Source organism: Salvelinus sp. IW2-2015, unplaced genomic scaffold, assembly GCF_002910315.2.
Source record: "Salvelinus sp. IW2-2015 unplaced genomic scaffold, ASM291031v2 Un_scaffold3178, whole genome shotgun sequence".
In the NCBI taxonomy this organism is placed as follows: domain Eukaryota; kingdom Metazoa; phylum Chordata; class Actinopteri; order Salmoniformes; family Salmonidae; genus Salvelinus; species Salvelinus sp. IW2-2015.
The window spans coordinates 18,303-45,598 of record NW_019944465.1 but is presented as its reverse complement, the minus strand read 5'-3'; the positions used below and the strand labels follow the sequence as shown (position 1 = coordinate 45,598).

The 27,296-nt window shown below is 40.6% G+C and overlaps 1 protein-coding gene across 2 annotated transcripts in view; it reads left to right on the top strand.

Annotated features, from left to right (window-relative positions):
• The window catches only part of LOC112075460 (up-regulator of cell proliferation-like), a 29,611-nt gene extending 8,189 nt beyond the window's left edge, over positions 1-21,422 (top strand). For both annotated transcript variants that reach the window (XM_024142460.1, XM_024142459.1), the window contains exons 3-4: positions 5,722-5,824; positions 16,079-21,422. In XM_024142460.1, the coding sequence (XP_023998228.1) occupies positions 5,722-5,824; positions 16,079-20,766 (4,791 nt within the window). In that variant the 3' untranslated portion in view covers positions 20,767-21,422. The remainder of the gene's footprint in view (positions 1-5,721; positions 5,825-16,078) is intronic.
• Positions 21,423-27,296: the final 5,874 nt, after the last annotated feature.

The following is a 27,296-nucleotide window of genomic DNA, read 5'->3' as shown; positions in this document are numbered from 1 at the left end:
GCTCCTGTAAGTCTGCTAAATGACTAATGTAGTTTTAAGCTGGGGGTTTTGAGCCCTGAATGCTGATTGCCTGAGAGCTGTGGTATGCAATACCGTATACCACGAGTATGACAAAACATTTATTTTTCCTGTTGTAATTACGTTTGTAACCAGTTTATAATAGCAATGAGGCACCTCGGGGGTTTGTGGTATATGGCCAATATCCCACGGCTAAGGGCTGTATCCAGGCAGTTTGCGCTGCGTTGTGTGTATGAACAGCCCTTAGCCGTGGTATATTGGCCTGATACCACATGCCCCTGTGCCTTATTGCTTTAATGTGGTGTGGTTAGTGTCATAGTAGACCTGAGAAGATAAACCGAAAATTACCAGCACTGACATTGCCTTCCTCTTACTGAAGCATTTAGCGTACATCAGTAATTTTCAATGTTTAATTTTTTAAATAATTACACAACGCTCCCGTAAATTGTTCAAAAAACATTATTTGGTCAGCTTTAATAGCCTCTGCATTATGTTAATTTCTGCTCTGAAAGTATCTGGCTGTCCCTGTTATGCTGTCGGCTGCTGACTCCCTCTCCCCACCGTCCGCACGTATGAGGGAGAGATGCATTCTGAGAAGCACAAGCATATGACCGTTGATTAAAATGCTATTGTGGGAAAAATACAGCTTTCAAAGATCAAAATGCTATTGTGGGAAAAATACAGCTTTCAAACCAACTACTGTTGTGCTAGAGAGGAGAGTCACAGCTTTCTGTGAGTATATCATGTATTCATCACCTCTTTAATATTGAGTTCATGGCACCACTTTACAACCGGAGTAGGCTGTAGTTAGTATGGTTTTGTGCGCCATTTGCAGTGAATAGGCCTACATCAAGTAGCCTAGGCCTAGCGCTTGAAAGTTTTTGTAGGACATTAGTCTACATTTACTGATAGATTAATAAAGTAGCCTACATGGCTATCTAGCAACAATATCATATTTAGAGTTAGCAATCTAGCTAAGGGTGTTTTCACACTTGGTCCCTTTCAGACCATTTTTGTGAACTCAGTGCAGTTCGCTTAATTCTTTGTGAAAACTCATCTTAAAGATCAGCCCCTTTTTAAACATGTTCACCTGAAATGGCATACCCAAATCTAACTGCCTGTAGCTCAGGCCCTGAAGCAAGGATATGCATATTCTTGGTATAATTTGAAAGGAAAAACTTTGAAGTTTGTGGAAATGTGAAAGGAATGTAGGATAATATAACACATTAGATCTGGTAAAAGAAAATACAAAGAAAAAAACACGTTCTTTTGTATTTTTTTGTACCGTCATCTTTGAAATGCAAGAGAAAGGCCAAAATGTATTATTCCAGCCCAGGTGCAATTTAGATTTTGGCCACTAGATGGCAGCTGTGTAAGTGCAAAGTGTTAGACTGATCCAATGAACCATTGTATTTCTGTTCAAAATGTTGTATCAGGACTGCCCAAATGTGCCTAATTTGTTTATTAATGACTTTTCATGTTCAAAATTGTGCACTCTCCTCAAACAATAGCATGGTATTCTTTCACTGTAATAGCTACTGTAAATTGGACAGTGCAGTTAGATTAACAAGAATTTAAGCTTTCTGCCAATATCAGATACAGTTGAAGTCAGAAGTCCATACACGTTGGACTCCAAAGTCCATACACTTTGGAGTCAATAAAACTAGTTTTTCAACCACTCCACAAATTTCTTGTGAACAAACTATAGTTTGGCAAGTCGGTTAGGACGGATCTACTTTGTGCATGACAAAAGTAATTTTTCCAACAGTTAGTTAACAGACAGATTATTTCACTAATAATTCACAGTGTCCACAATTCCAGTGGTCAGAAGTTTACATCTACACTAAGTTGACTGTGCCTTTAAACAGCTTGGAAAATTCCAGGAAAATGAAATGTCATGGTCTTTAGATGCTTCTGATAGGCTAATTGACATAGATTTGAGTCAATTGAGGTGTACCTGTGGTATGTTATTTCAAGCGGCCTACCTTTCACAACTCAGTGCCTCTTTTCTTGACATGGGAACATTTATAAACAATTCACAGCCAAGACCAGAATAAACAAATGTAGACCTTCACAAGTCTGGTTCATCCTTGGGAGCAATTTCCAAACGCCTGAAGGTACCACGTACTCATTGCCTTACAAACAATAGTACGCAAGATATAACAACACCATGGGAACCACGCAGCCGTCACAACCCGCTCAGGAAGGAGACGCGTTCTGTCTCCTAGAGTATGAACGTACTTTGGTGGAAAAAGTGCAAATCAATCCCAGAACAGCAGCAAAGGACCTTGTGAAGATGCTGTGAGAACAGGTACAAAAAGTATCTATTCCACAGTAAAAACGAGTCCCTAATATTGACATACCTTGAAAATGGCCTCATCGCAGGATAAACCTCTACTTGCTCCAATAAACTGCCATATAAAAGTCAGACTACGGTTTGCAACTGCACATGGGACAAAGCTCGTACTTTTTGGAGAGAAATGTCCTCTGGTCTGATGAAACAAAAATAGAACTGTTTGGCCATTTAACCATCGTTATGTTTGGAGGAAAGAGGGGGAGCTTGCAAGCCAAAGAAACACCCATCCACCGTGAAGCAACACGGGTGGCAAGCATCACTGTTGGTGCTTAGCTGCAGGAGGGGACTGGTGCATGTGACAAAATAGATTGGCATCATGAGGAAAGAAAATTAACGTGGATATATTGAAGCAACATCTTCCAAGATATCAGTCAGGAAGTTAAAGCTTGGTCGCAAATGGTCTTCCCAAATAGACATGACCCCCAAGCATACTTCCAAAGTTGTGGCAACAATGGCTTAAGGACAACAAAAGTCAAGGTATTGGAGTGGCCATCAACAAAGCCCTGACCTCAATCCTATAGAAAAATTTGTGGGCAGAACTGAAAAGCGTGTGCAGGCAAGTGGGCCTACAAACCTGACTCAGTTACAAACCAGCTTCCCTGTCAGGAGGATAATGGCCAAAATTCACAGACAGACCACCCTATTGTTGGATACTTTGTGGAAGGCTACCCAATAAACGTTTTTAACCCAAGTTAAACATTTTAATGGCAATAGCTAACAAATACTAAATGAACTGTATGAAACTTCTGACCCACTGGGAATGTGATGAAAGAAAGAAAAGCTGAAATACATAATTCTCTCTACTATTATTCTGACATTTCACATTCTTAAAATAAGTGGTGTTCCTAACTCACCTAAGACTGGGAATTTTTATTAGGATTAAATGTCAGGAATTCTGAAAAACTGAGTTTAAATGTATTTGGCTAAGGTGTATGTAAACTTCCGACTTCAACTGTACCCCTGCGCGCTCTGTCATTGTGCTGAGACAGCGCAGCGGAGATACAGAGTTTGCGCCAATCTGTCACTCAATCATTTGGATCTTTTTGCTATTTATATATAGGAACATAAAACTAAAACTGAGTGGCACAAGTTTCAACTGATGGGGCTAAGCCCCCGTTTTGCCCCCTTGTGGAGCCGGGTAAGGTTCACACATTATCGCAGGAATCATACTTGAGTAAAAGTAAATGTAGCCTACCTTAATAGAAAATGTCAAGTAAAAGTTAGTCACCCAGTAAAATACTACTTGAGTAAATGTCTAAAAGTATTTGGTATTAAATATAATTATCAAAAGTAAATTAAATTGCTCAAATAATATCATTAAGTATCAAAAATAAAAGTATAAATCATTTCACATTCCTTATATTAAGCAAACCAGACAGCACATTTTTCCGGAATTCTGAGAGCCGGAATTCTATTGTCCGGCTCCCTTTTTTTAGTGTAATGAGATCGCAAAGCTCCCCATGTTCGCTTGTCATTATTCCCACACCACACACTAGACTACTGCAACACCGTTTCCCCTGCCATAACCCCTTACATTGGAATCACAAAAGAGAGAAGAAAATGATGTGCAGGTTTGCAGAAAAAAATTGCTGTTTTTGGATATTGATTAGCAATTGTCAAAGACTTACAGAAATTCCCAAATGTGTGGAGTTTTTGTTCAGATTATTTGCTTGCAATATGTGACTATAGGTTAAGAGAGCGTCATAAGCTGTTTATTGATTGCAGGGTTTGAATAGTGGATATTTGGTGAGAATCACAACATAGGGTACAAAATCTATTCTAGCTCTTAAAAGGGCAGTCAATTTTCAATTACAGCATTATTTATTCAACAGTTATTCTATTTATTCTGTTACCAATCAAATGTACATGCTAATAGTATCTTCTGATTACAATTATTATGTCTCATATTTGAATTAAAATCTGTCCAATAACACGTTCTGATTGAATGGATTGTCCTGCACTTTGTAAAAACCCAGAGTGCATGTTGAAAAAAAGATCTTGGTTCCTTTCTAAACATAGCAATGTGAATGCAAAGAGGACTCAGTCCACAAAATAGGTGAAGTGGACTGGCAGAAGAGTTGAGTCCTCATTAAAGGGGAAGCGCAGTGTGAATACAAAGAGAACTGAGTACTTTTGCAAAAAATAAATACCTCAGTGTTCACTTTAAAGAGGACTGAGATCAGTTATTTTAAAGAGGACTATTATGGGAAAACACCCTAAGTGTTTTGAGTTCCCACCGCCTCAGGTAGTGAATAGTATATATAGCCTATAGCCCAATATGCACAAAGATGTTGGCAAATTCTCTGAAGAGCCAAAAATACATTTGATAATTCTGGAACCTATTTTGTCAGGTTTCACATAAAAATATCAGTCATGCATTTCCTGGATATGTTAGATGAAATATTACATTTTTGGAATCATAGGCTGCCATCTCAGTTGTCTTACTTGACACTAGAAAACATGTGTTTACAGCCCCTAATGTAAAGTAACTGTCCATCATTTTGGGGGGGGATTGTTGTATTTGTTATTGAGCAAAATAGTTATATTAATTTCGATATTACTTTTTGTCCATATCAACCATCACTATCACCTCTCTCAAAAATAATGAATCATGATTTATCGCTGATATCATTATAGCAAAACGTGTCAATTTATCGCCCAGCTCTGTTATAGCTGTTCTTGATTACTTTAAAATTGGTGGAGAAGTTGAAGTGTGGTTAACACTGAGCATGGTTTCCATACTATGTGGCCCAACTTGATTATAAAATGGAGGAGTAGACTGATAGAAGTTTTATTCTTATTCGTTTGTTCATTCATTATTCTTTTTGATGCTAAAGATCTAGACAGTATTCTGAGAGTTTTTCTTACAAGCTGGGGAGCTAGTAATGCTGTTAGCATAACATTTATTGTTACTATAGCTTACTAGAAGTGAAAATTGTATCTTGTCGGACTATTGACCGAACTGCTGTATTTGTATCACTCTGATGGTTATTTATTTTATCAAGTATTATTTGTGTTAGAAGGAAAAGCTATCTCCTCTCTCAGCCCACAAAATGAACTAACAAGAAGTCCTCAAGAGTTAGACCTGGCTCGAGGGGCAGTAATGTCGCTGTTAAAGAGTGAGTGGGGCAATTTGGGATAGAAATTCCATAGTTCCCGCTTCCAGGTGGGAATAGCATGTGACAATACAGACTAGATAACATTTTCAGCTGAAAAAAGTCTCCCTGATTTTGTCTCAAAGAGCCCCCTGTGTGAAATTCTGAAATGATTTGATTGGCTGACATTTCAAAAGATTAAACCATTCATTTGAACTTGTTAAATCTTTGATTTTTTTTCTTCATTTGCAGGACTGTGACTTATACCTTGGGGAAGAAGAGGATTCATCTCAGAGAGCACAAACTGACGGTCTAAAGTCTGAGCCAGCTCAACCAATGGATGCTGCCGTAGCAGGTATTAAACAGACACCTAAACAGGGCCATGTTCAGCAGGCCACAACGTTGGCCAGCTTTCAGATAGACATTTATTCTGTATAAGAACATGCCTCTCTGGGATGTAGAATAAGGAATCACGACAACTCTATTCATGGCATTTCTATCTGCATCCTTCCACATCGTTTCTTTGTACTGAACATGGCCCCTTACTTCAATAGCTCTGCTGGTGGTACTTGAAATGTAAATCTCTTCATTTATTTGCAGCAGATTAGAGTCTGTGAGTATCAATAGCTCTAATATATACAGGCAGTTGAAAACTTTGAGCAAAAAGAAACATTCATAACTTATACAGTGAATTATGATATTCTTAACAACATAATATTAAACTTGAAAACCCACATATAATGGTTAGGTCCTGGGAATAGGCCATGATACCATGATGCACTGCAGCGCTGCAGAGTGTCATGGAAACTTCCTCTCTGTGACCTAGTCATGATGTATTTAAAAGTCCCGCCAACCCCACCAGTACAAACGCCGCCTTTCATCTGTCTTAAGCATGATTTAAAGTTTGTTGTCCAACATCAAATTGTCCTTGTAAATCACAAAGCTTCACATAAATGCTTTTAATGCATTTATTTTCTCAATTTAAATGTACTGTACGTATCAAATTATCTTCAAAGGGAAAGGTGCACATCCCTAGTGTTCTACTATTCTAACTCTCAACTGTAAGTTAAGACCCCGACTAAGTTCCCCCCCAATTCATTTTTTAAATTATTTATAATTATTCTTTGGGAAATTGATCCGCAGGGCTACAAAACGGCGGGCCGCCAGTTGCCCATCCCTGGGTATCCCTGGGCTTTACCAATCTAAAAATGTTTAGCTGACATGGACTAATTCAGTGACTGTGGCTGACAAAAAAAGAACATTTCTGATGCACAAGCTAATTTCGAAATTGCACCTTGTGTTTACTACTATTCTATCTCTCAACAATAAGTTGATTACCCAAATGAGTTCCAAAACAATACAAATAAAGATCCGAGGGCCTACAAAAGGGGGTCCGCATGCGGCCGTCTCACTGTGGCGAGATTGTTATGGCGCATTGTGTTGACTAGAATGCAGTGGTGTAAAGTACTAAACTAAAATACTTTATATTACTACTTAAGTAATTTTTTGGGGGGATCTGTACTTTACTATTTTATATATTTGACTACTTTCACTTTTACTCCACTACATTCTTATAGGGCTCCCGAGTGATGCAGCAGTCTAAGGCACTGCATCTCAGTGCTAGAGGCGTCACTACAGACCCTGGTTCAATTCCAGGCTGTTTCACAACCGGCCATGATTGGGAGTCCCATAGGGCGGCGCACAATTGGCCCAGTGTCGTCCGGGTTAGGGTTTGGCCAGGGTAGGCCATCATTGTAAATAAGAATTTGTTCTTAACTGACTTGCCTAGTTAAATAAAGGTTAAAAAGAAAATGATGTACTTTTTACTCCGTACATTTTCCTTTTACTCCATACACCAAAAAGTCCTTGTTACATTTCGAATGCTTAGCAGGACAGGAAAATGGTCCAATTCACACACTCGCCAAGAGAATGTCCCTGGTCATCCGTACTGCCTCTCATCTGGCGGATTCATTAACACAAATGCTTTTTTTGTAAATCATGTCAGTGTTGGAGTGTGCCCCTGGCTATCTGTAAATTAAAAAATCAAGACAATTGTGCTGTCTGGTTTGCTTAATATAAGGAATGTGAAATTATTTATACTTTTATTTTTGAGACTTAAGTATATTATTTGAGCAATTTAATTTACTTTTGATAATTATATTTAATACCAAATACTTTTAGACATTTACTCAAGTAGTATTTTACTGGGTGACTTTAACTTTTACTTGAGTAATTTTCTATTAAGGTAGACTATATTTACTTTTATTCAAGTATGACTCCTGCGATAATGTGTGAACCTTACCCGGCTCCACAAGGGGGCAAAAGGGGGCTTAGCCCCCTCAGTTGAAACTTGTGCCCCTCAGTTTTAGTTTTATGTTCCTATATATAAATAGCAAAAAGATCCAAATGATTGAGTGACAGGTTGTTGCAAAATCTGTATCTCCTCTGCGTTGTCTCAGCACAATGACAGAGCGCGCAGGGGTACAGTTGGAAGTCGGAAGTTTATATACACCTTAGCCAAATACATTTAAACTCAGTTTTTCACACTTCCTGACATTTAATCCTAATAAAAATTCCCAGTCTTAGGTGAGTTAGGATCACCACTTATTTTAAGAATGTGAAATGTCAGAATAATAGTAGAGAGAATTATGTATTTCAGCTTTTCTTTCTTTCATCACATTCCCAGTGGGTCAGAAGTTTACATACACTCAATTAGTATTTGGTAGCATTGCCATTAAAATGTTTAACTTGGGTTAAAACGTTTTGGGTAGCCTTCCACAAGTATCCAACAATAAGTTGGGTGAATTCTGGCCCATTCCTCCTGACAGAGCTGGTGTAACTGAGTCAGGTTTGTAGGCCTCCTTGCTCGCACACGCTTTTCAGTTCTGCCCACACATTTTCTATAGGATTGAGGTCAGGGCTTTGTGATGGCCACTCCAATACCTTGACTTTGTTGTCCTTAAGCAATTTTGCCACAACTTTGGAAGTATGCTTGGGGTCATTGTCCATTTGGAAGACCCATTTGCGACCAAGCTTTAACTTCCTGACGGATGTCTTGAGATGTTACTTCAATATATCCACATAATTTTCCTTCCTAATGATGCATCTATTTTGTCACGTGCACCAGGCCCTCCTGTAGCAAAGCACCCCCACAACATGATGCTGCCACCCGTGCTTCATGTTTGGGACGATGTTCTTCGGCTTGCAAGCCTCCTTCTTTTTCCTCCAAACATAACAATGGTCATAATGGCCAAATAGTTCTATTTTTGTTTCATCAGACGAGGAGATTTCTCCAAAAAGTACGATCTTTGTCCTCATGTGCAGTTGCAAACCGTATTCTAGATTTTTTATGGCGGTTTTGGAGCAGTGGCTTCTTCCTTGCTGAGCGGCCTTTCAAGTTATGTCGATATAGAACTCGTTTTACTGTGGATATAGATACTTTTGTACCTGTTTCCTCCAGCATCTTCACAAGGTCCTTTGCTGCTGTTCTGGGATTGATTTGCACTTTTCGCACCAAAGTATGTTCATCTCTAGGAGACAGAATGAGTCTCCTTCCTGAGCGGTATGACGGCTGCGTGGTCCCATGGTGTTTATACTTGCGTACTATTGTTTGTACAGATGAGCGTGGTACCTTCAGGCGTTTGGAAATTTCTCCCAAGGATGAACCAGACTTGTGGAGGTCTTGGTCTTTTTCCCATGATGTCAAGCAAAGAGGCACTGAGTTTGAAGGAAGGCCTTGAAATACATCCACAGGTACTTTTATTTTTTTGTTTTTTTTATTTCACCTTTATTTAACCAAGTAGGGTAGTTGAGAACAAGTTCTCATTTACAACTGCGACCTGGCCAAGATAAAGCAAAGCAGTACAACACATACAACAACACAGAGTTACACATGGAATAAACAAACATAATACAATAATACAGTAGAAAAAGTTGATATACAGTGTGTGCAAATGAGGTAAGATAAGGGAGGTAAGGCAATAAATAGGCCATGTTGGCAAAGTAATTACAATATACCAATTAAACACTGGAGTGGTTGATGTGCAGAAGATGAATGTGCAAGTTGAGATTCTGGGGTGCAAAGGAGCAAGATAAATAAATAAATACAGTAAGGGGATGAGATAGTTGGATGGGCTATTTACAGATGGGCTATGTACAGGTGCAGTGATCTGTGAGCTGCTCTGACAGCTGGTGCTTAAAGCTAATGAGGGAGATATGAGTCTCCAGCTTCAGTGATTTTGCAGTTCGTTCCAGTCATTGGCAGCAGAGAACTGGGAGGAAAGGCGACCAAAGGAGGAATTGGCTTTAGGGGTGAACAGTGAGATATACCTGCTGGAGTGCGTGCTACGGGTGGGTGTTGCTATGGTGACCAGTAAGCTGAGATAAGGCGGGGCTTTACCTAGCAAAGACTTCTAGATGACCTAGAGCCAGTGGGTTTGGCGACGAGTATGAAGCGAGGGCCAGCCAACGAGTGCATACAGGTCGCAGTGGTGGGTAGTATATGGGGCTTTGGTGACAAAACGGATGGCACTTGTGATAGACTGCATCCAATTTGTTGAGTAAAGTGTCGGAGGCTATTTTGTAAATGACATCGCCGAAGTCGAGGATCGATAGGATGGTCAGTTTTACGAGGGTATGTTTGGCAGCATGAGTGAAGGATGCTTTGTTGCGAAATAGGAAGCCGATTCTAGATTTAACTTTGGATTAATTTTGGATTGGAGATGCCTTAATGTGAGTCTGGAAGGAGAGTTTACAGTCTAACCAGACACCTAGGTATTTGTAGTTGTCCGCATATTCTAAGTCAGAACCGTCCAGAGTAGTGATGCTGGACGGGCGGGCAGGTGCGGGCAGCGATCGGTTGAAGAACATGCATTTAGTTTACTTGCATTTAAGAGCAGTTGGAGGCCACGGAATGAGAGTTGTATGGTATTGAAGCTCGTCTGGAGGTTAGTTAAAACAGTGTCCAAAGAAGGGCCAGAAGTATACAGAAGGGTGTCGTCTGCGTAGAGGTGGATCAGAGAATCACCAGCAGCAAGAGTGACATCATGATGTATACAGAGAAGAGAGTCGGCCCGAGAATTGAACCATGTGGCACCCCCATAGAGACTGCCAAAGGTCCAGACAACAGGCCCTCCATTTGACACACTGAACTCTATCAGAGAAGTAGCCGGTGAGGCAGTCATTTAAGAAACCAAGGCTGTTGAGTCTGCCGATAAGAATGTGGTGATTGACAGAGTCAAAGCCTTGGCAGGTCGATGAATACGGCTGCACAGTAATGTCTCTTATTGATGGCGGTTATGATATTGTTTAGGTCCTTGAGCGTGGCTGAGGTGCACACGTGACCAGCTCTGACACCAGATTGCATAGCGGAGAATGTACGGTGGATTCGAAATGGTCAGTATCTGTTTGTTAACTTGGCTTTCGAAGACCTTAGAAAGGCAGGGTAGGATAGATATAGGTCTGTAGCAGTTTGGGTCTAGAGTGTCTCCCCCTTTGAAGAGGGATGATCGCGGCAGCTTTCCAATCTTGGGAATCTCAGATGATACGAAAGACAGGGTAGTAATAGGGGTTGCAACAATTTCGCCAGATAGTTTTAGAAATAGGGGGTCCAGATTGTCCCAGTTTACACGAGGTCTGAAGATAGATGGGGGTAATCAATTCACATATGGTGTCCAGGGCACAGCTGGGGGCAGAGGGTGGTCTATAGCAAGCGGCAACGCGGCAAAGCGGTACACCTCCAATTGACTGGAATCTTCCAGCTGTTTAAAGGCTGTTTAAAGGCACAGTCAACTTAGTGTATGTAAACTTCTGACCCACTGGAATTGTGATACAGTGAATTGTAAGTGAAATAATCTGTCTGTAAACAATTGTTGGAACAAAAAGTAGATGTCCTAACCGACTTGCCAAAACTAACCTCTTGGGAATAGGGGGCGCTGTTTTCACTTTGGGAAAAAATCGTGCCCAAATTAAACGGCCTCGTACTCTGTTCTAGATCATACAATATGCATATTATTATTACTATTGGATAGAAAACACTCTGAAGTTTCTAAAACTGTTTGAATTATATCTGTGAGTAAAACAGAACTCATTTGGCAGCAAACTTCCAAACAGGAAGTGAAAATTTTGAAAATGGGGCTCTGTGTCAGGGCTTGCCTATTCAATTGCCTTATATTTATGGATCTGTATGCACTTCATACGCCTTCCACTAGATGTCAACAGGCAGTAGAATGTTGAATGGGGTGTCTAGCTTGATGTGAGACCGAATGAGAGCTTTTGGAGTGACAGGTCCGCCCTATTGTCAGTATTCAGCTGTGCACCAGGGAACACGACATTGTCTTCTGAAATGCGTTAGGTATACACGACGAAATGCTCCGTCTCGGACTTTATTGGATACATATGATAATAACATCATAAAGATGGATTTTCAACCGAGTTTGACCAGTTTATTCAACGTTTATTGTGACTTTTGGAATTTTTCGTTCCATGCGCCAAGACTTGATGGACACGTGTGCGCCACAATGCTAGCCAAAGTTGCTAATTCGACAGAAGAAATGGACATTCTAAAACAAAACAACGATTTATTGTGGAACTAGGACACCTTGCACTACATTCTGATGGAAGATCATCAAAGGTAAGAGAATATTTATGATGTTATTTCGTATTTTTGTGGTATGTGTTGGCTCCAACAAGGCGGAGAATTGGTGGGCGCTGTCTCACAATATTGCATGCTGTGCTTTTTACTAAAGTTATTTTTAAAAATCTAACACAGCGGTTGCATTAAGAACCAGTGTATATTTCATTTTATTTATTTATTTTTATTTCACCTTTATTTAACCAGGTAGGCTAGTTGAGAACAAGTTCTCATTTGCAACTGCGACCTGTACAACATGTATTTTTTAGTAAAGTTTATGATGAGTTTTTCGGTTAGATTACGTGACTGTCCAAAAATTCTCCGGACTATTTGGTGCATTATGGCGACGTATTCACAATGTAAAACCAGGATTTGTAGCTATAAATATGCACATTTTCGAACAAAACATAAATGTATTGTATAACATGATGTTATAAGACTGTCATCTGATGAAGTTGTTCAAAGGTTAGTGATTAATTTTATCTCTATTTGTGGGTTTTGTGAAAGCTATGTTGGCGGTGAAAACATGGCGTTGTGTGTTTGGCTATTGTGGTGAGCTAACATAAATATATATTGTGTTTTCCCGGTAAAACACTTAAAAAATCGGAAATATTGGCTGGATTCACAAGATGTTTATCTTTCATTTGCTGTATTGGACTTGTGATTTCATGAAATTATATTATATGATATCCCTGTGGCGCTAGGCTAGGCTATGCTAGTCAGCTTTTTTGATGAGGATGATCCCGGATCCGGGATGGGGGGTCCGTAGAGGTTTTAACAAGACATTTGTGGAGTGGTTGAAAAACGAGTTTTAATGACTTCAACCTAAGTGTACTAAAACTTCCGACTTCAACTGTTATGTGTAAAGGCGCCATGGAAAGTCACTGGGGCGGATAGGTATGATTACTTTGGGTTTCCATAAAAATTATTTGGAAAGGTACATACCTGTCTATAAAAAAGTCCCACAGTTGACAGTGCATGTCAGAGCAAAAACCAAGCCATAAGGTCTAAGGAATTGTCCATAGAGCTCCGAGACAGGATTGTGTCAAGGCACAGATCTGTGGAACGGTACCAAAAAGAATTCTGCATCATTGAAGGTCCCCAAGAACACAGAGGCCTCCATCATTCTGAAATGGAAGAAGTTTGGAACCACCAAGAGTCTGGTCAGGGAGGTGGCCAAGAACCCGATGTTCACTCTGACAGAGCTCTAGAGTTCCTCTGCAGCTCTCCACCAATGAGGCCATTATGGTAGAGCGGCCAGACTGAAGCCACTCCTCACATGACAGCCCGCTTGGGGTTTGTCAAAAGGCACCTAAAAACTCTCAGACCATGAAAAACAAGATTCTCTGGTCTGATAAAACCAAGATTGAACTCTTTGGCCTGAATGCCAAGCTTCAAAAGAAACGATTTATTGTGGAACTAGGATTCCTGGCACTGCATTCTGATGAAGATAATCAAAGGTAAGGGAATATTTATGATGTAATTTCATATTTCTGTTGACTCCAACATGGCGGAGAAATGTTGTTACTATCTGAGCGCCGTCTCAGATTATTGCATGGTGTGCTTTTTCCTAAAGTTTAAAAAAAATCTGACACAGCGGTTGCATTAAGAACAAGTGTATCTTTAATTATATGTAAAACATGTATCTTTCATCAAAGTTTATGATGAGTATTTCTGTTATTTGACGTGGCTCTCTGCAATTTCTCCGGATATTTTGGAGGCATTTCTGAACATGGCGCCAATGTAACCCGAGATTTGTGGATATAAATATGCACATTATCGAACAAAACATAAATGTATTGTGTAACATAATGTCATATGAGTGTTTTCTGATGAAGATGTTCAAAGGTTAGTGATTAATTTTATCTCTATTTCTGGTTTTTGTTCCTACTATCTTTTGCTGGGAAAATGTGTTGTGTTTTTCTGTGGCTATGTACTGAGCTAACATAATTGTTTGGTGTGCTTTCCCCGTAAATCCTTTTTGAAATCAGACATGTTGGCTGGATTCACAACATGAGTAGCTTTAATTTGGTGTCTTTCATGTGTGATTTCATGAAAGATTGATTTTTATAATAATATTTTTGAATTTGGCGCGCTCCATTTTTTCTGGATTTTGGCCGTCCCACCTATCCTAGAGTAGTTAACAACTTGCTCTCTTTTTTTAGGTTCATTATCGTCAGCTTCGATAGCATTAACAGTACCCTTCAACTTTTTAGTTTATTTTTCAACTGTTGCGGCTTTCTCAACACTCATTTCAAGGCTTGCCTTCTTCTCTTGAATCAAATCAAATCAAATGTATTTGTCACATGCGCCGAATACAACAGGAGCATTACATTGAAATGCTTACTTACAAGACTTTAACCAACAATGCAGTTTTAAGAAAAATAAGTGTTAAGTAAAAAAATAGATAAGTAAAAAATTTAAATAACAAATAATTAAAGAGCAGCAGTAAAATAACAGTAGCGAGGCTATATACAGGGGGTACCGGTACAGAGTTGTCATAACTCTCCTGTGACGGTCAGAAGGATCAGGTTACATTGGGTCTGCTCTACAGCGTGCTCTCTCTCATAGAGGGGTAGAGCGGGAAGTCGGCTGTAAGTCAGTCGTAAAATACACTGCCCCTATGCTCTGTAGTGTTTGAGATTGGAATGTAAACTGTGGAACACAGAGAGACCTTTGGACATCAAAAGTTTGAATAATTAAACAATATTTCTATTTTTGAGAATGTGGCCGTGGACCCTTAAGGGACAGTCATGACGAGTGTGTTTCATTTGGTGATCTCATGAAGGACAGGAAACCCACATTACTGTATCTCTGTTTGTGTACACTTTTCAATTATCAGATTTACATCTATATGTTGGATAAAATGAATGAGTCAATATTAAACTATTTGTGGTAAAATGTAATGAGATGTTTGCCTTCTAAATGAGAATTGTTCTTCATATAAAAGTTTTAACTAGGACTCACTCTGTGTGCAATAATAGTGGTTAACATGAGCCTAAAATGATTAATTTGACTTTGGATGGTGTACAATACACCCAGTCACTACAAAGATACAGGCTACCTTCCTAACTTAGTTGCCAGAGAGGAAGGGAACCACTCAGGGATTTCACCATAAGGCCAATAGTGACTTTAAAACAGTTTAATGGCAGTGATAGGAGAATACTGAGGATGGATCAACAACATTATAGTTACTCCACAATACTAATCTAAATGACAGAGTGAAAAGACGGAAGTCTTACAGAAGATAAATATTCCAAAAGATGCATCCTGTTTGGGTATGCTTGTCATCGGCTAGGACTGGGGAGTTTTTCAGGATAAATATAAACAGAATGGAGCTAAGCACATACAAAATCCTAAAGGAAAACCATGTTCAGTCTGCTTTCCAACAGACACTGGAAGACAAATACACCTTTCAGCAGGACAATAATCTAAAACACAAGGGCACATCTACACTGGAGTTGCTTATCAAGATGACGTTGAATGTTCCAAAATGGCCAACTTAAAGTTTTGACTTAAATCTATTTGAAAATCATTGGCAATACTTGAAAATGACTGTCTAGCAATTATCAACAACTAACTTGATAGAGCTTGAAGAATGGGTAAATATTGTACAACCCAGGTGTACAAAGCCCATAGACTTACCCAAAAAGACTCACAGCTGTAAATGCTGCCAAAGATGTTTCTAACATGGTATTTACTCGGGGGTGAATACTTATCTAATTAAGATATATTAGTGTTTTCTTTTTCATAATTCTTTGAGGCTCACAGTATAAGCCAGATAATGATAATTAGACAGGCCCACTGGGCTCAAAATGGACCAGCTGGCATTTTCTCGAAATGGCAGATGGCCAGTCTGCCCCTGTTCTGATATGTCATCTATAAAATAAGGGTTGTGCTTTATAGATTTAATTTAAAAAATATTTATTAAATTCACCTGAACATAGCACAAAAATATCTCTGTCTTTCCCCCCACAGAAACCCACCTGGAGAGCTTGCTGTTGGACCTGGGGTTGGAGCAACACTACACAGAGAAGCTCACCCTGAGCAACGTGCTGCAGATTGATGAAAAGACCGTCACAGATGAACCCGCTCAGACTCACTCAGCCCTACCATGGACTTTCCTGAAGAGGTTAATGATGGTTAATGTAACTGCAAGGAGTGTGAAATGTACCTCATCAGGAGGCGAGGCAAGTTGTGATGCTTCATTTTGCAACATAGACCTAGATCTGGAGAGTCTGGTTGATAACATGGACTCAAGTAATGTGGTAAACCCCTTAGACATTGTTACTGCTCTCTTTCTGTGCTCTAATGGTTTTCTGCAGCAAGAGATGGTCTTGAAAATGTCAATGTGTCAGTTTTCTGTGCCCCTGCTTCTCCCCAATTGTGACACAAAACAGTGCACGCTGATGATTTGGGCAATGCGAGATATTGTCAAGAAGTTTAGACCTCATTCATTGTCAGACCCAAGAGGATTTGTTGAAGACAGGATTGTTCTCTCTGACCTCCCCATGGTCTCTTTTGTCAGATTGGGTGAGTGCTCTGTGTCCAAGTCACAGATTCTGAACAAGCTACTGAGTAATCCCCAACAGTATCACGATACGTTTGTCCACCATGATATGGAATGTGGTGATAGTCCAAGGAGGATATCCAATGGATTGGTTGAGATAAGCTGGTACCTTCCCTGTGGGAACAAGAACATTGACATCTTTGGTGAACCTGTCGCTGTAGCTAATCTAAGAGGGGACATCAGTTTGTTTGAGACCCAGTACTCCTTTCTTTGTCAGACTTCTGCAGCAGTCTTTGTGTTCTTCGACAACTTGGACACCATGTACAAGCTACTGACCAGCCAACATACCAAGGCACAGCTGTTTCTAGTGGGTAACCTACAGAGCAAGAGCTTCAGCATTGATGCTTTGAAGAAAACCGCCAAAGAGCTAAACTTGAAAACGAGCAACGTCATCCTGAAGAACAAACAGATGAATGATGCCGACTTTGTGAAGAACCTGCGAAACGCAGTTGGTCAGGTGATCAAGAGTTCAAAGTCCAAAATGCCACTGGAGCAGATGGCTGAAGTGGCACACGAGCTTGGGATCTTGGTTGACGAGGACTGCCAAGAATGTCAAAGTGCAAAGCAAAATGCTGATGCAATTACTTCAAGCATACATGACATACCCCAGTATAAGGAAAGTCAGCTTCCCTTGCAAGGACAGGTCTGGAAGGAGCTGGCACGTCTAGAGAAGGAGGAATGCAGACTGCGGAAAGCTGGGAATCAGAACATAGAGATGTATAAAAGTGATCTCCAATCACAAAAGATACAACTCAGGAAAAAGCAGAGAAACTATGACATATCAGGCACAATGACTTGCTTCATAAATGCAATGTCAAGCACAGGGCTAGAAAGGTCCTACTTCTTGAAATGGATGCGAATGAACCTGGACAATCTGTCTCGTAGAAACTTGTCTTGCCTCAGAGAGCAGTACAAAGAGAAGTGCCAGAACTCCTCTGAAAACAAAGAACAAATTGCAGACCTTGACAGACAGATTTCAAACAGTTCTTTGGGAACCGAGCATTTCCTACGTGAAATGGGTCAACTTTACGAGTCTTCTGTCTTACTCAGAGAAACTGAAGTGTCACGGCAACAAATGCAGCACCTGCCAAGACTATGTGCTGAGTTGCTTCTGGATGGGTTTCCGCTGGAGCTGGTGGACGGAGACGCGTCCAACATACCTCTGAGATGGGTGAGTGATGTGCTGGGTCAGCTCAATGTCTTGGTGCAGCCGAAGAACAAGATCCTGGTGGTAACTGTTCTAGGTGTTCAGAGCACAGGAAAGTCCACTCTACTGAATACGATGTTTGGAGTGCAGTTCGCAGTCAGTAGCGGCAGATGCACAAGAGGGGCCTTCATGCTTCTCATCAAAGTCAAAGACGACTTCAAAAAGGAGCTGAACTGCGATTTCTTAGTGATCATCGACACAGAAGGACTGAAGTCGCCAGAACTGGCACAGCTGAATGACAGCTATGAGCACGACAATGAGCTAGCAACTCTAGTTGTTGGGCTGAGTGATGTCACAATTGTCAATATTGCCATGGAGAATTCGACCGACATGAAGGACATCCTTCAAATTGTTGTCCATGCTTTTCTTCGAATGAAAGAGGTGGGAAAGAAGCCTAAGTGTCTGTTTGTCCACCAGAACGTGGCAGATGTCTCGGCACACGACAAGAACATGAGAGACCGGAAGATGCTATTGGAGCAATTGAACGAGATGACCCAGGCAGCAGCCAGAATGGAAAAAAAAGAAGAGAACAAAAGCTTCACAGATGTGATGGAGTACAACCCAGAGACTGGTAACTGGTACATCCCTGGACTTTGGCATGGAAACCCTCCAATGGCACCTGTCAATGCCGGGTACAGCGAGTCTGTCTACGAGTTCAAAAAGAACATGATCAAGGTTTTCCAGGACTGCAAGGCCTCTGGGAACATCATGTACTTTCTGGAGTGGACAAAAAGCCTTTGGAATGCTGTGAAGTATGAAAACTTCATCTTCAGCTTCAGAAACAGCCTGGTGGCTGATGCCTACATGAAGTTGTGCGTTGAGTTCAGTAAGTGGGAATGGTCATTCAAAAAGCACATGCACACATGGACAACAAATGCTGAAACAAGGATTTCCAACTTTGGGACAGTTGCGATGAAATACCAGATGGACAACATGAGGGATTTTCACAGCAAATTGAAAATGGAAGCCTCAATGGAACTTATCAAATGGGAGAATAGCATTCTTGACAACCTGACCAAGTACTACGAACAGACAGAGGGCCATGTCTATCTTGTGGAGAGATACAGAGAGGATTTTGCAAACAGCACCAAAGGTATCAAAAGGGAGATGGAAAACTCTATAATGAGTAAACTGGAAGCTGCTTTTGAGATTCGAAAAGGAATGATCAAGCTTGACACAATTAAAAAGAACCACACAGCCGTGATGGAGAAAAAAGTGCTGAGGTTACTTGAGGACTGCAGAAAGAGCCATTCTGAGCGGTCAGAGAAGGACCTTGATAGAGAATTTGAAAAGGTATGGGAGGAAACCGTGCAGGAGCTCTCCAACTTTGAAGGATTGAGGCCACAAGACGTTTTAAGTGATGTTTTCAACCAGCTCCGGTTTAACATGAAACAGAAGGGAGGTTCAGTGAATGAAAAGCTGAACAAAGTGAAACTTAAAGATCATGGAGAAGAACCCTTCATAGTCACTCCAGAGGGGTTTTTCAAGAGATTAGTAAAGGAGTTTTACATGGATGAGCACACAAGAAAAACCCAGGCCATGGCAGACAACCTTATAGCCAAATGCAAAGAGTTTGTGTTCGAGAAGGTCCAAAAGAAAACGGACTACCATGAAACATACATACAAGAGATTCTGCACATGATTGAAGAGAAGCTGGATGCCAACAAAGAACTTGACACAAGCCTCAAATTTGAACTGAACATCAAATTGCACATTTGTGGGTTTGCAGCCAGGACCTTCCAGAATCTGCATGAAAAGTTCATAACTGACAATAATCCTCGTTTGTGCCTTGAACAGTTCAAATATAAATACTTGGAAGACTTCAAAGACTTGATCAGTGGACAAGATCAGTGTCAGAAGAAAGCTGAGCAGTTCACTACCCTGTGTCTCAAACCAGCAGTAGAAGCCTATGTTGCCAGTTCCCTGGGTATGGAAATTGTTGATGTAATGCTGACGGGACAGAATGCCTTTCAATTCAGCTCTCGGACATTTTTCCAGTACTCTATCTTGAAGCAACTACTGACAGAATTCAACTTTGCTAACTATGTGACCTACATCTGTGACTACGAAGGCTTTGTCAAGAATTGGATTTTTGATGAAATCTTGAAACGCTTCTCACGTGGAAACAAAATGTTTGATTTGGAAGACTGTCAACTCAAAGGGATCATCAGTGTCATCACTGAGGCAATCACTAAAGCACAGAAGAATGAGAAGGGCAACATAAAGAAATTCATTAAGGACATATGCAGGCACCTAGGAGAGAAGCTTGTGCTTCCCCAAGATGCGTTGGAAGCCACCATGGTCCTCAACAATTCCAAACAGGAAGCGTTTGCCCACTGGCTTAAAATATCTGTAGGGGATATGGAACAGTCGCTGAGAGAAGAGTTCCAAGAAGCAAAGGATGTGAAAAAGAAATTGGAAAGACAGAACATCAAGCCACAGAACGAGCTGTTCACAAAAGTGTTTGGCTGCGGGAAGCAGTGTCCATTCTGCAAGGCACCGTGCGAGGCAGGAGGAGAAGCCCACAAAAACCACTGTGCCTCAATACATAGACCAAAGGGACTTGGTGGTGTTGAGTTTGAGGGCTCAAGAAATCTTGTCACTGACATCTGCTCCTCTTCAGTGTTCAATGATTCCACCTTCAAATGCTATGCAACAGGTGGACGGTGGCATCCTTACAGGAAATACCGGGACATTTACCCTGACTGGCATATTCCTGCGGATGCCAGCATACAGGCCTCGGACTACTGGAAATTTGTGATGGCAAAATTCAACAAGCACTTTGCCGAAAAGTATGGTGCACTGCCTGCAGATATTCCCCCTGCCTGGAAATGGATCTCAAAGGAACAGGCAGAAAGAAGCATAAAAGAGTCTTTTAGCATCCAGTGAGATTCTCTAAATTGCCTCAAAGAGCAATAGCCTTAACTTGGTTTGACTGAGTCCCGACACATAAATACTTCTCAAAAGACTGCATGGAACATTCTTAGATTAAACACCAAACAAGTGTTCTTAGTTTTCAGTCAAGACATGGGCCCTTGAAATCTACCAATAAAAAAAGCCAAGGAATGGTAGCTGGTATGATAATCTGTCTTGCACTTGGCCTTAGATACTTGTCTGGCCATATTGTGGGTCTTATTTGCTAGGCTGGAAAGCAATTTATTAAATAATTGATCCTACTGTGAATCAGTCTACCTAGGGTACTAGGCTCTGAGGCTAAATCTGTTTTTAAATACTTAAGAACTTCACTTCTGTAAGTAAACAAAATGCAAGTTTCAAAATTGTACATGTTCATTGCATTTTATTCATGCCTTATACATTTTGGGAATCAAAATGTTCCTATATATATTTTGGTTCTTATGTGGTGAATAGGGTTAACATTTTAATTTCATTTTGTTTTACGGATCAAACCGCACATTGTTATTAGCCTATTACTGATACTGATGTGATTCAGTCAAGTGTTGAAAAGGATCATAATTTAAATGGCAATGTTCTCTTAGAGTCTAACGTACCTACACATTTCATTTAATTAAAATTAACATACTCAAGTCTGCTTGTATGTTTGTTTCTCTGTAAGAAAGTAGTACTTAATAATGTTATATGAATATTTACTAGTGTCTGTTAATACCTCAAAGTAATATAAAAACAAAGGTTCTCACAAGTTTCTTGATGTAATATATTAGAATGGTATTGATATTACAATTATCACGTTGTTTTTAAAGGTGCAAACCAGAGGGAAATGCCGTCCGTATTTCATTGTAATTCCTATCCTAGAGCGGAAATTCTCGTTTAGGTTCCACCTTCGAAGAAAGTGGCAGGTTACCTCAGTGCTCCTAATACATATTCACAAATTTGTGATTTCTACGTGGAGTGAATTAACGACAACAAATAGGAAACTGCCAGCTGTCAAGTGTAGCTAGCTAGCATGCTAACCTTTTCTAGCTAGCTAATGTTATCTGTTGTTGCTGTTTCTTTTTACTACACCTTATTCAAAAGATTAGCCAGCTGGCTTAGAGGCTATGGCTGGTTCTTGAGCTGGATTTGTCATAGGTAAGCATTTAGGGGAAACCAGTATCTTTGACTTTGCCATCTATTGTTATCTCAAAGATTTTTGCATCTTCCATAAAATGCGGCTGAGAAGCCGCCATAGAAATAATTAGAAAGAATCAGATGAAGCTCCGGTAATATGGATAATTATTGAACAGTTTGGGCTAGAGATATGTTTTTCTACATTGTAATGGACACGTTGCAACCTTTTGTAGGCTGCTGGCAGACTTTTCGGCTGCAGTAAACCCAAGTCAGTCTGTGCTTGTGGTTCTCACAGGGGAAGTGAAGTATAGGCTACAACAATGACCTCGCTCATGATGCACACCGGACACGAAACAGCAATACAAATGTAACAACAGCACAACAAAATCAATTTAAAAAAGTTTCTTGAATTTTATTTCACGGGTGCCTTTTCATTATAGGATACTTGTGGTTTCTAGCTGCCCCAATCAAAGCAGTGTAGTAGTGAAGACAAACTTCAGTTGTCAAAACCATTTATCTTGGGGTGAAAGGGGGAAGCGGGTTTCCAAATTCAATCATATCACGTAATTATACCATTTATAAAATTGTTTATACTGTGTGTATATATATATATATATATAACACAGACTAACTCAAAACATTTCTGGTAAAAAAAAACATACGTTTGCACCCCCTATTTTTATTTGCTCCGTGGCTCAGGCAAGTGGATGTCAAAAAGACAATTTGGCTCAGCTCAGTCGCGACTCATGATGAGGAAGGACTTTGCAGTTGTTTCTGATTAATAAACAATGCCATGCTCAATGCCATGCCAATCTGTTATTTGTCTCAATAAAGACCAATTGCATTCGATAGAACGGTGCTGAATGAATTGTTCGAAAGTAAAGATGAGTTAAGTCTCCATGGGGGGCATGGGGGGCATGGAGACTTAACTCATCTGTACTTTCGAACAATTCATTCAGCACCGTTCTATCGAATGCAATTGATGTCTTTATTGAGACAAATAACAGATGACATTTTCCATCTACACTTTGGGAAACACTCAATAAACAACGACGCCATTCTGGAATTAGACTAACAATACTCCGCCTCTCCATCACCAGAGCTTTACAGAGATAGGCTTCAAACTCAGTATAATTATCCACAGATAAGGCTGAACAGCAGCAACTCCGCACGCGCCGTTTTGTTACGAGCATGGAGAAAAGGCTGGTCGACTTCTAGCTCATCAACTCAAGTGCAAATCTGCCTCACAGCTGATCCCTCAAATTCACAACACCTTGGGTGTTTTAACAGTTAGTCCCAATGAGATGAATAACACTTTCAAAACATTTCATTAAGATCTTTACACATCAGAATCACCTGAAAACAATAACATTTTGAATGATTTTCTTGACAATTTGGAAACTCCTACCATTTAGTACAGAGAAGAGAGAGGAAGTTGATCAACCTTTGCAGTTAGAGGAGATTCTTMATTAAATTACAGCAATGYAAAGTGGGRAATCCCCTAGCCCAAATGGCTACCCAATCGAATTCTACAATAAKTTTTCTTCCAAACTGGCACCCCTCCTGCTTGTAATGTTTGAAAATGCCCTGGACCAGGGTGGTTTTACCCCAAATCCTGAGAGAGGCGTCGACATGCTTTTGTTAAAACCCGGCAAAGATGCATCTGAGTGTGCCTCATACAGACCGATCTCACTGTTAAATACAGATGTAAAAATTGGAGTGAAATTGCTCACCTCTCGAATAGAGCASTATGACAGACATCATCTCAACGGCTCAGAATGGGTCTATTAAGGGCCACCACTCCTTTTCTAACATTCAACGTCTGCGTAATGTCATACACTCTCCTGCAGTAAATATCTCTTTAGATGCGGAGAAGGCATTTGACAGGGTAGAATGTGAATATTTATGCTCTGTACGGGGAACATTTGGCTTTGGTGCAAACTTCATTTCCTGTGTCCGACTGTTGTACTCATCACCCAAGGCATCAGCACTTACAAATAAACTTTGTTCACAGTATTTCACCTTATCAAGGGCCAAACGCCAATAATGTCCAATGACCCCTCTGTTATCTGCCCTTGCGATAGACACTCCTTTTATTATGCTAAAGGCCACACCCTCAATACATGGTATCTAYAGATGGGGACTGGAACACAACGTGTTCTTGTATGCAGATKACTTGCTTTTATATGTCTCAGACTCTGAAGTGTGTGTCCCTGATATAGTGGACATACTGCGTAGGTTTGGTGTGTTTTCTAGTTTTAAATTTCATTTCTCAAAAAGTTAATGTTTTMCTATTAATGAATTAGCTTTACACATTCCACGGGAAACTATTCCATTTCGTATGTCCAAGTCTGTCTTTAAATATTTAGGGATCAATATCACCCGTACCTTGTCTTCCCTCCATGATGATAACTTTATTCCCCTGATTAGCAAACTTAAACTGGACTTTCAGAGATGGAGTATTCTCCATTTGACTTTAGCTAATAAATTGTGTCAAGATGAATGTATTGCCCAGATTTCTGTATTTGTTCCAATGTCTCCCTCTTTTTCTACCMAAGTCTTTTATCACTTTAGTAGATAAGCGTAACTTTTTTTATGGGGCGGTGGGAGTCCAACAATACGTAAAGCATTCCTCCAGAGAGAGAAAACACATGGAGGACTAGCCCTTCATAACTGAATGTATTATTAATGGACAGTGAATATACAAAATATTGTTTACTGGTTTCGCACCCCAGAAACTGACTGGTGTCACGCRGAGGCCAACTCCTGTTTCTCTTCCTCTTTGTCAGCTTTAGTCACCTCCAATTTCCACTTACAGCTTGGCACTACACATCCAATCCAATTGTTGTCAATACTCTTAAAATGTTGACTCAATTCCGTCAACATTTTAAATTCTGTGATTTCTCTATTCAAGGTCCTATAGAGTACATTCGGAAAGTATTCACACACCTTCACTTTTTCCACATTTTGTTACGTTACAGCCTTATTCTAAAATTGATTAAATTGTTTTTTCCCCCTCATCAATCTACACACAATATCTCATAATGACAAACCAAAAACAGGTTTTTAGACATTTTTGCAAACTTATKAAAAAAATGAAATCACATTTACACAAGTATTCAGACCCTTTATTCAGTACTTTGTTGAAGCACCTTTGGCAGTGATTACAGCCTCGAGTCTCCCTTAGGTATAACGCAACAAGTTTGGCACACCTGTATTTGGTGAGTTTCTCCCATTTTTCTCTGCAGATCCCTCAAGCTCTGTCAGGTTGGATGGGGAGCGTCGCTGAACTGCTATTTTCAGGTCTCTCCAGAGATGTTCGATCAGGTTCAAGTCTGGGCTCTGGCTGGCCCACTCAAGAATATTCAGAGACTTGTCCCGAAGCTGAAAAACATCCCCACAGCATGATGCTGCCACCACCATGCTTTACCGTGCCAGGTTTCCTCCAGACGTGACACTTGGCATTCCGGCCCTTAGAGTTCAATCTTGGCTTTCATCAGACCAGAGAATCTTGTTTCTCATGGTCTGAGTCCTTTATGTGCCTTTTGGAGACTCCAAGCGGGCTGTCATATGCTTTTTACTGAAGAGTGGCTTCCGTCTGGCCACTCTATCACAAAGGCCTGACTGGTGGATTGGTGCAGAGATGGTTGCCCTTCTGGAAGGTTCCCCATCTCCACAAAGGAACTCTGGAGCTCTGTCAGAGTGACAATCGGGTTCTTGTTCACCTCCCTGACCATGGCCCTTCACCCCCAATTACTCAGTTTGGCCAGTTGGCCAGTCTTAGGAAGAGTCTTGGTGTTCCAAACTTCTTCCATTTAGAATGATGGAGGCCCTGTGTTCTATGGGACCTTCAATGTTGCAGAAATGTTTTGGTACCTTCCCCATATCGTGCCTCGACACAATCCTGTCTCGGAACTCTTTCTTCGACCTCATTGCTTGGTTTTGCTCTGACATGTACTGTCAACTGTGGGCCTTTATATAGACAATGTGTAGGCAAGTTGTAGAACCATCTCAAGGATGATCAATGAAACAGGATGCACCTGAGCTCAATTCGAGTCTCATAGAATGGTCTGAATCTTAAAGTTGAAGTCGAGGTTTACATACAATTAGGTTGGAGTCATTAAAACTGTTTTTCAACACTCCACAATTTCTTGTTAACAAACATATAGTTCTGGCAAGTCGGTAGACATCTACTTTTGCATGACACAAGTTATTTTTCAACAATTGTTTACAGACAGATTATTTAACTTATAATTCACTGTATCACAATTCCATTGGGTCAGAAGTTTACATACACAAGTTGACTGTGCCTTTAAACAGCTTGGAAATTCCAGAAAATGATGTCATGGCTTTAGAAGCTTCTGATAGGTTAATTGACATAATTTGAGTCAATTGGAGGTGTACCTGTGGATGTATTTCAAGGCCTACCTTCAAACACAGTGCCTCTTTGCTTGACATCATGGGAAAATCAAAATAAATCAGCCAAGACCTCAGAAAACAAATGGTGGACCTCCACAAGTCTGGTTCATTCTTGGGAGCAATTCCAAATGCCTGAAGGTACCACGTTCATCTCTACAAAAATAGTACGCAAGTATAAACACCATGGAGACACCCAGTTCATACCGCTCAGGAAGGAATGGCTTCTGTCTCCTAGAGATGAACGTTTTGGTGCGAAAAGTGCAAATCAATCCAGAACAACAGCAAAGGACCTTGTGAAGATCCTGGAGGAAACAGGCACAAAAGTATCTACACTGCTCAAAAAAATTAAGGAACACTTAAACAACACAATGTAACTCCAAGTCAATCACACTTCTATGAAAGTCAAACTGTCCACTTAGGAAGCAACACTGATTGACAATAACATTCACAGCTGTGTGCAAATGGAATATGACAAAAGGTGAATTATAGCAATTAAGCAAGGAACAAACCCCCAAAAAGGAGTATCTGCAGGTGGTACCACAGACAATCTCAGTTCCTATGCTTTCCTTGCTGATTTTTTGGTCAACTTCTTGAATACTGGCGTGCTCTCACTCTGTGTAGCCCTGAGACGAGTCTACAACCCACAAGCAAGTGCTCAGTAGTGCAGTTCATCCCAGGATGCCAATTCAATGCGGCTGTTGGCAAAAAGGTTTGCTGTGTCTGTGCAGCTAGTGTCCCAGAGCATGAGGCGCTTACCAGAAAGACAGCCATAGCATCAGGAGACGTGGAGAGCCGTAGAGGGCAACAACCCAGCAGCAGGACCGCATCCTCCGCCTTTGGGCAAGAAGGTGGCACTGCCAGAGTCCTGCAAAATGACCTCCAGCAGGCCACAAATGTGCATTGTCTGCTCAAACGGTTTTTTTTTCCCCCCAAAAAAGAAAACGAAAAACCCCTCCCCCATGGGGGAGGTGGTA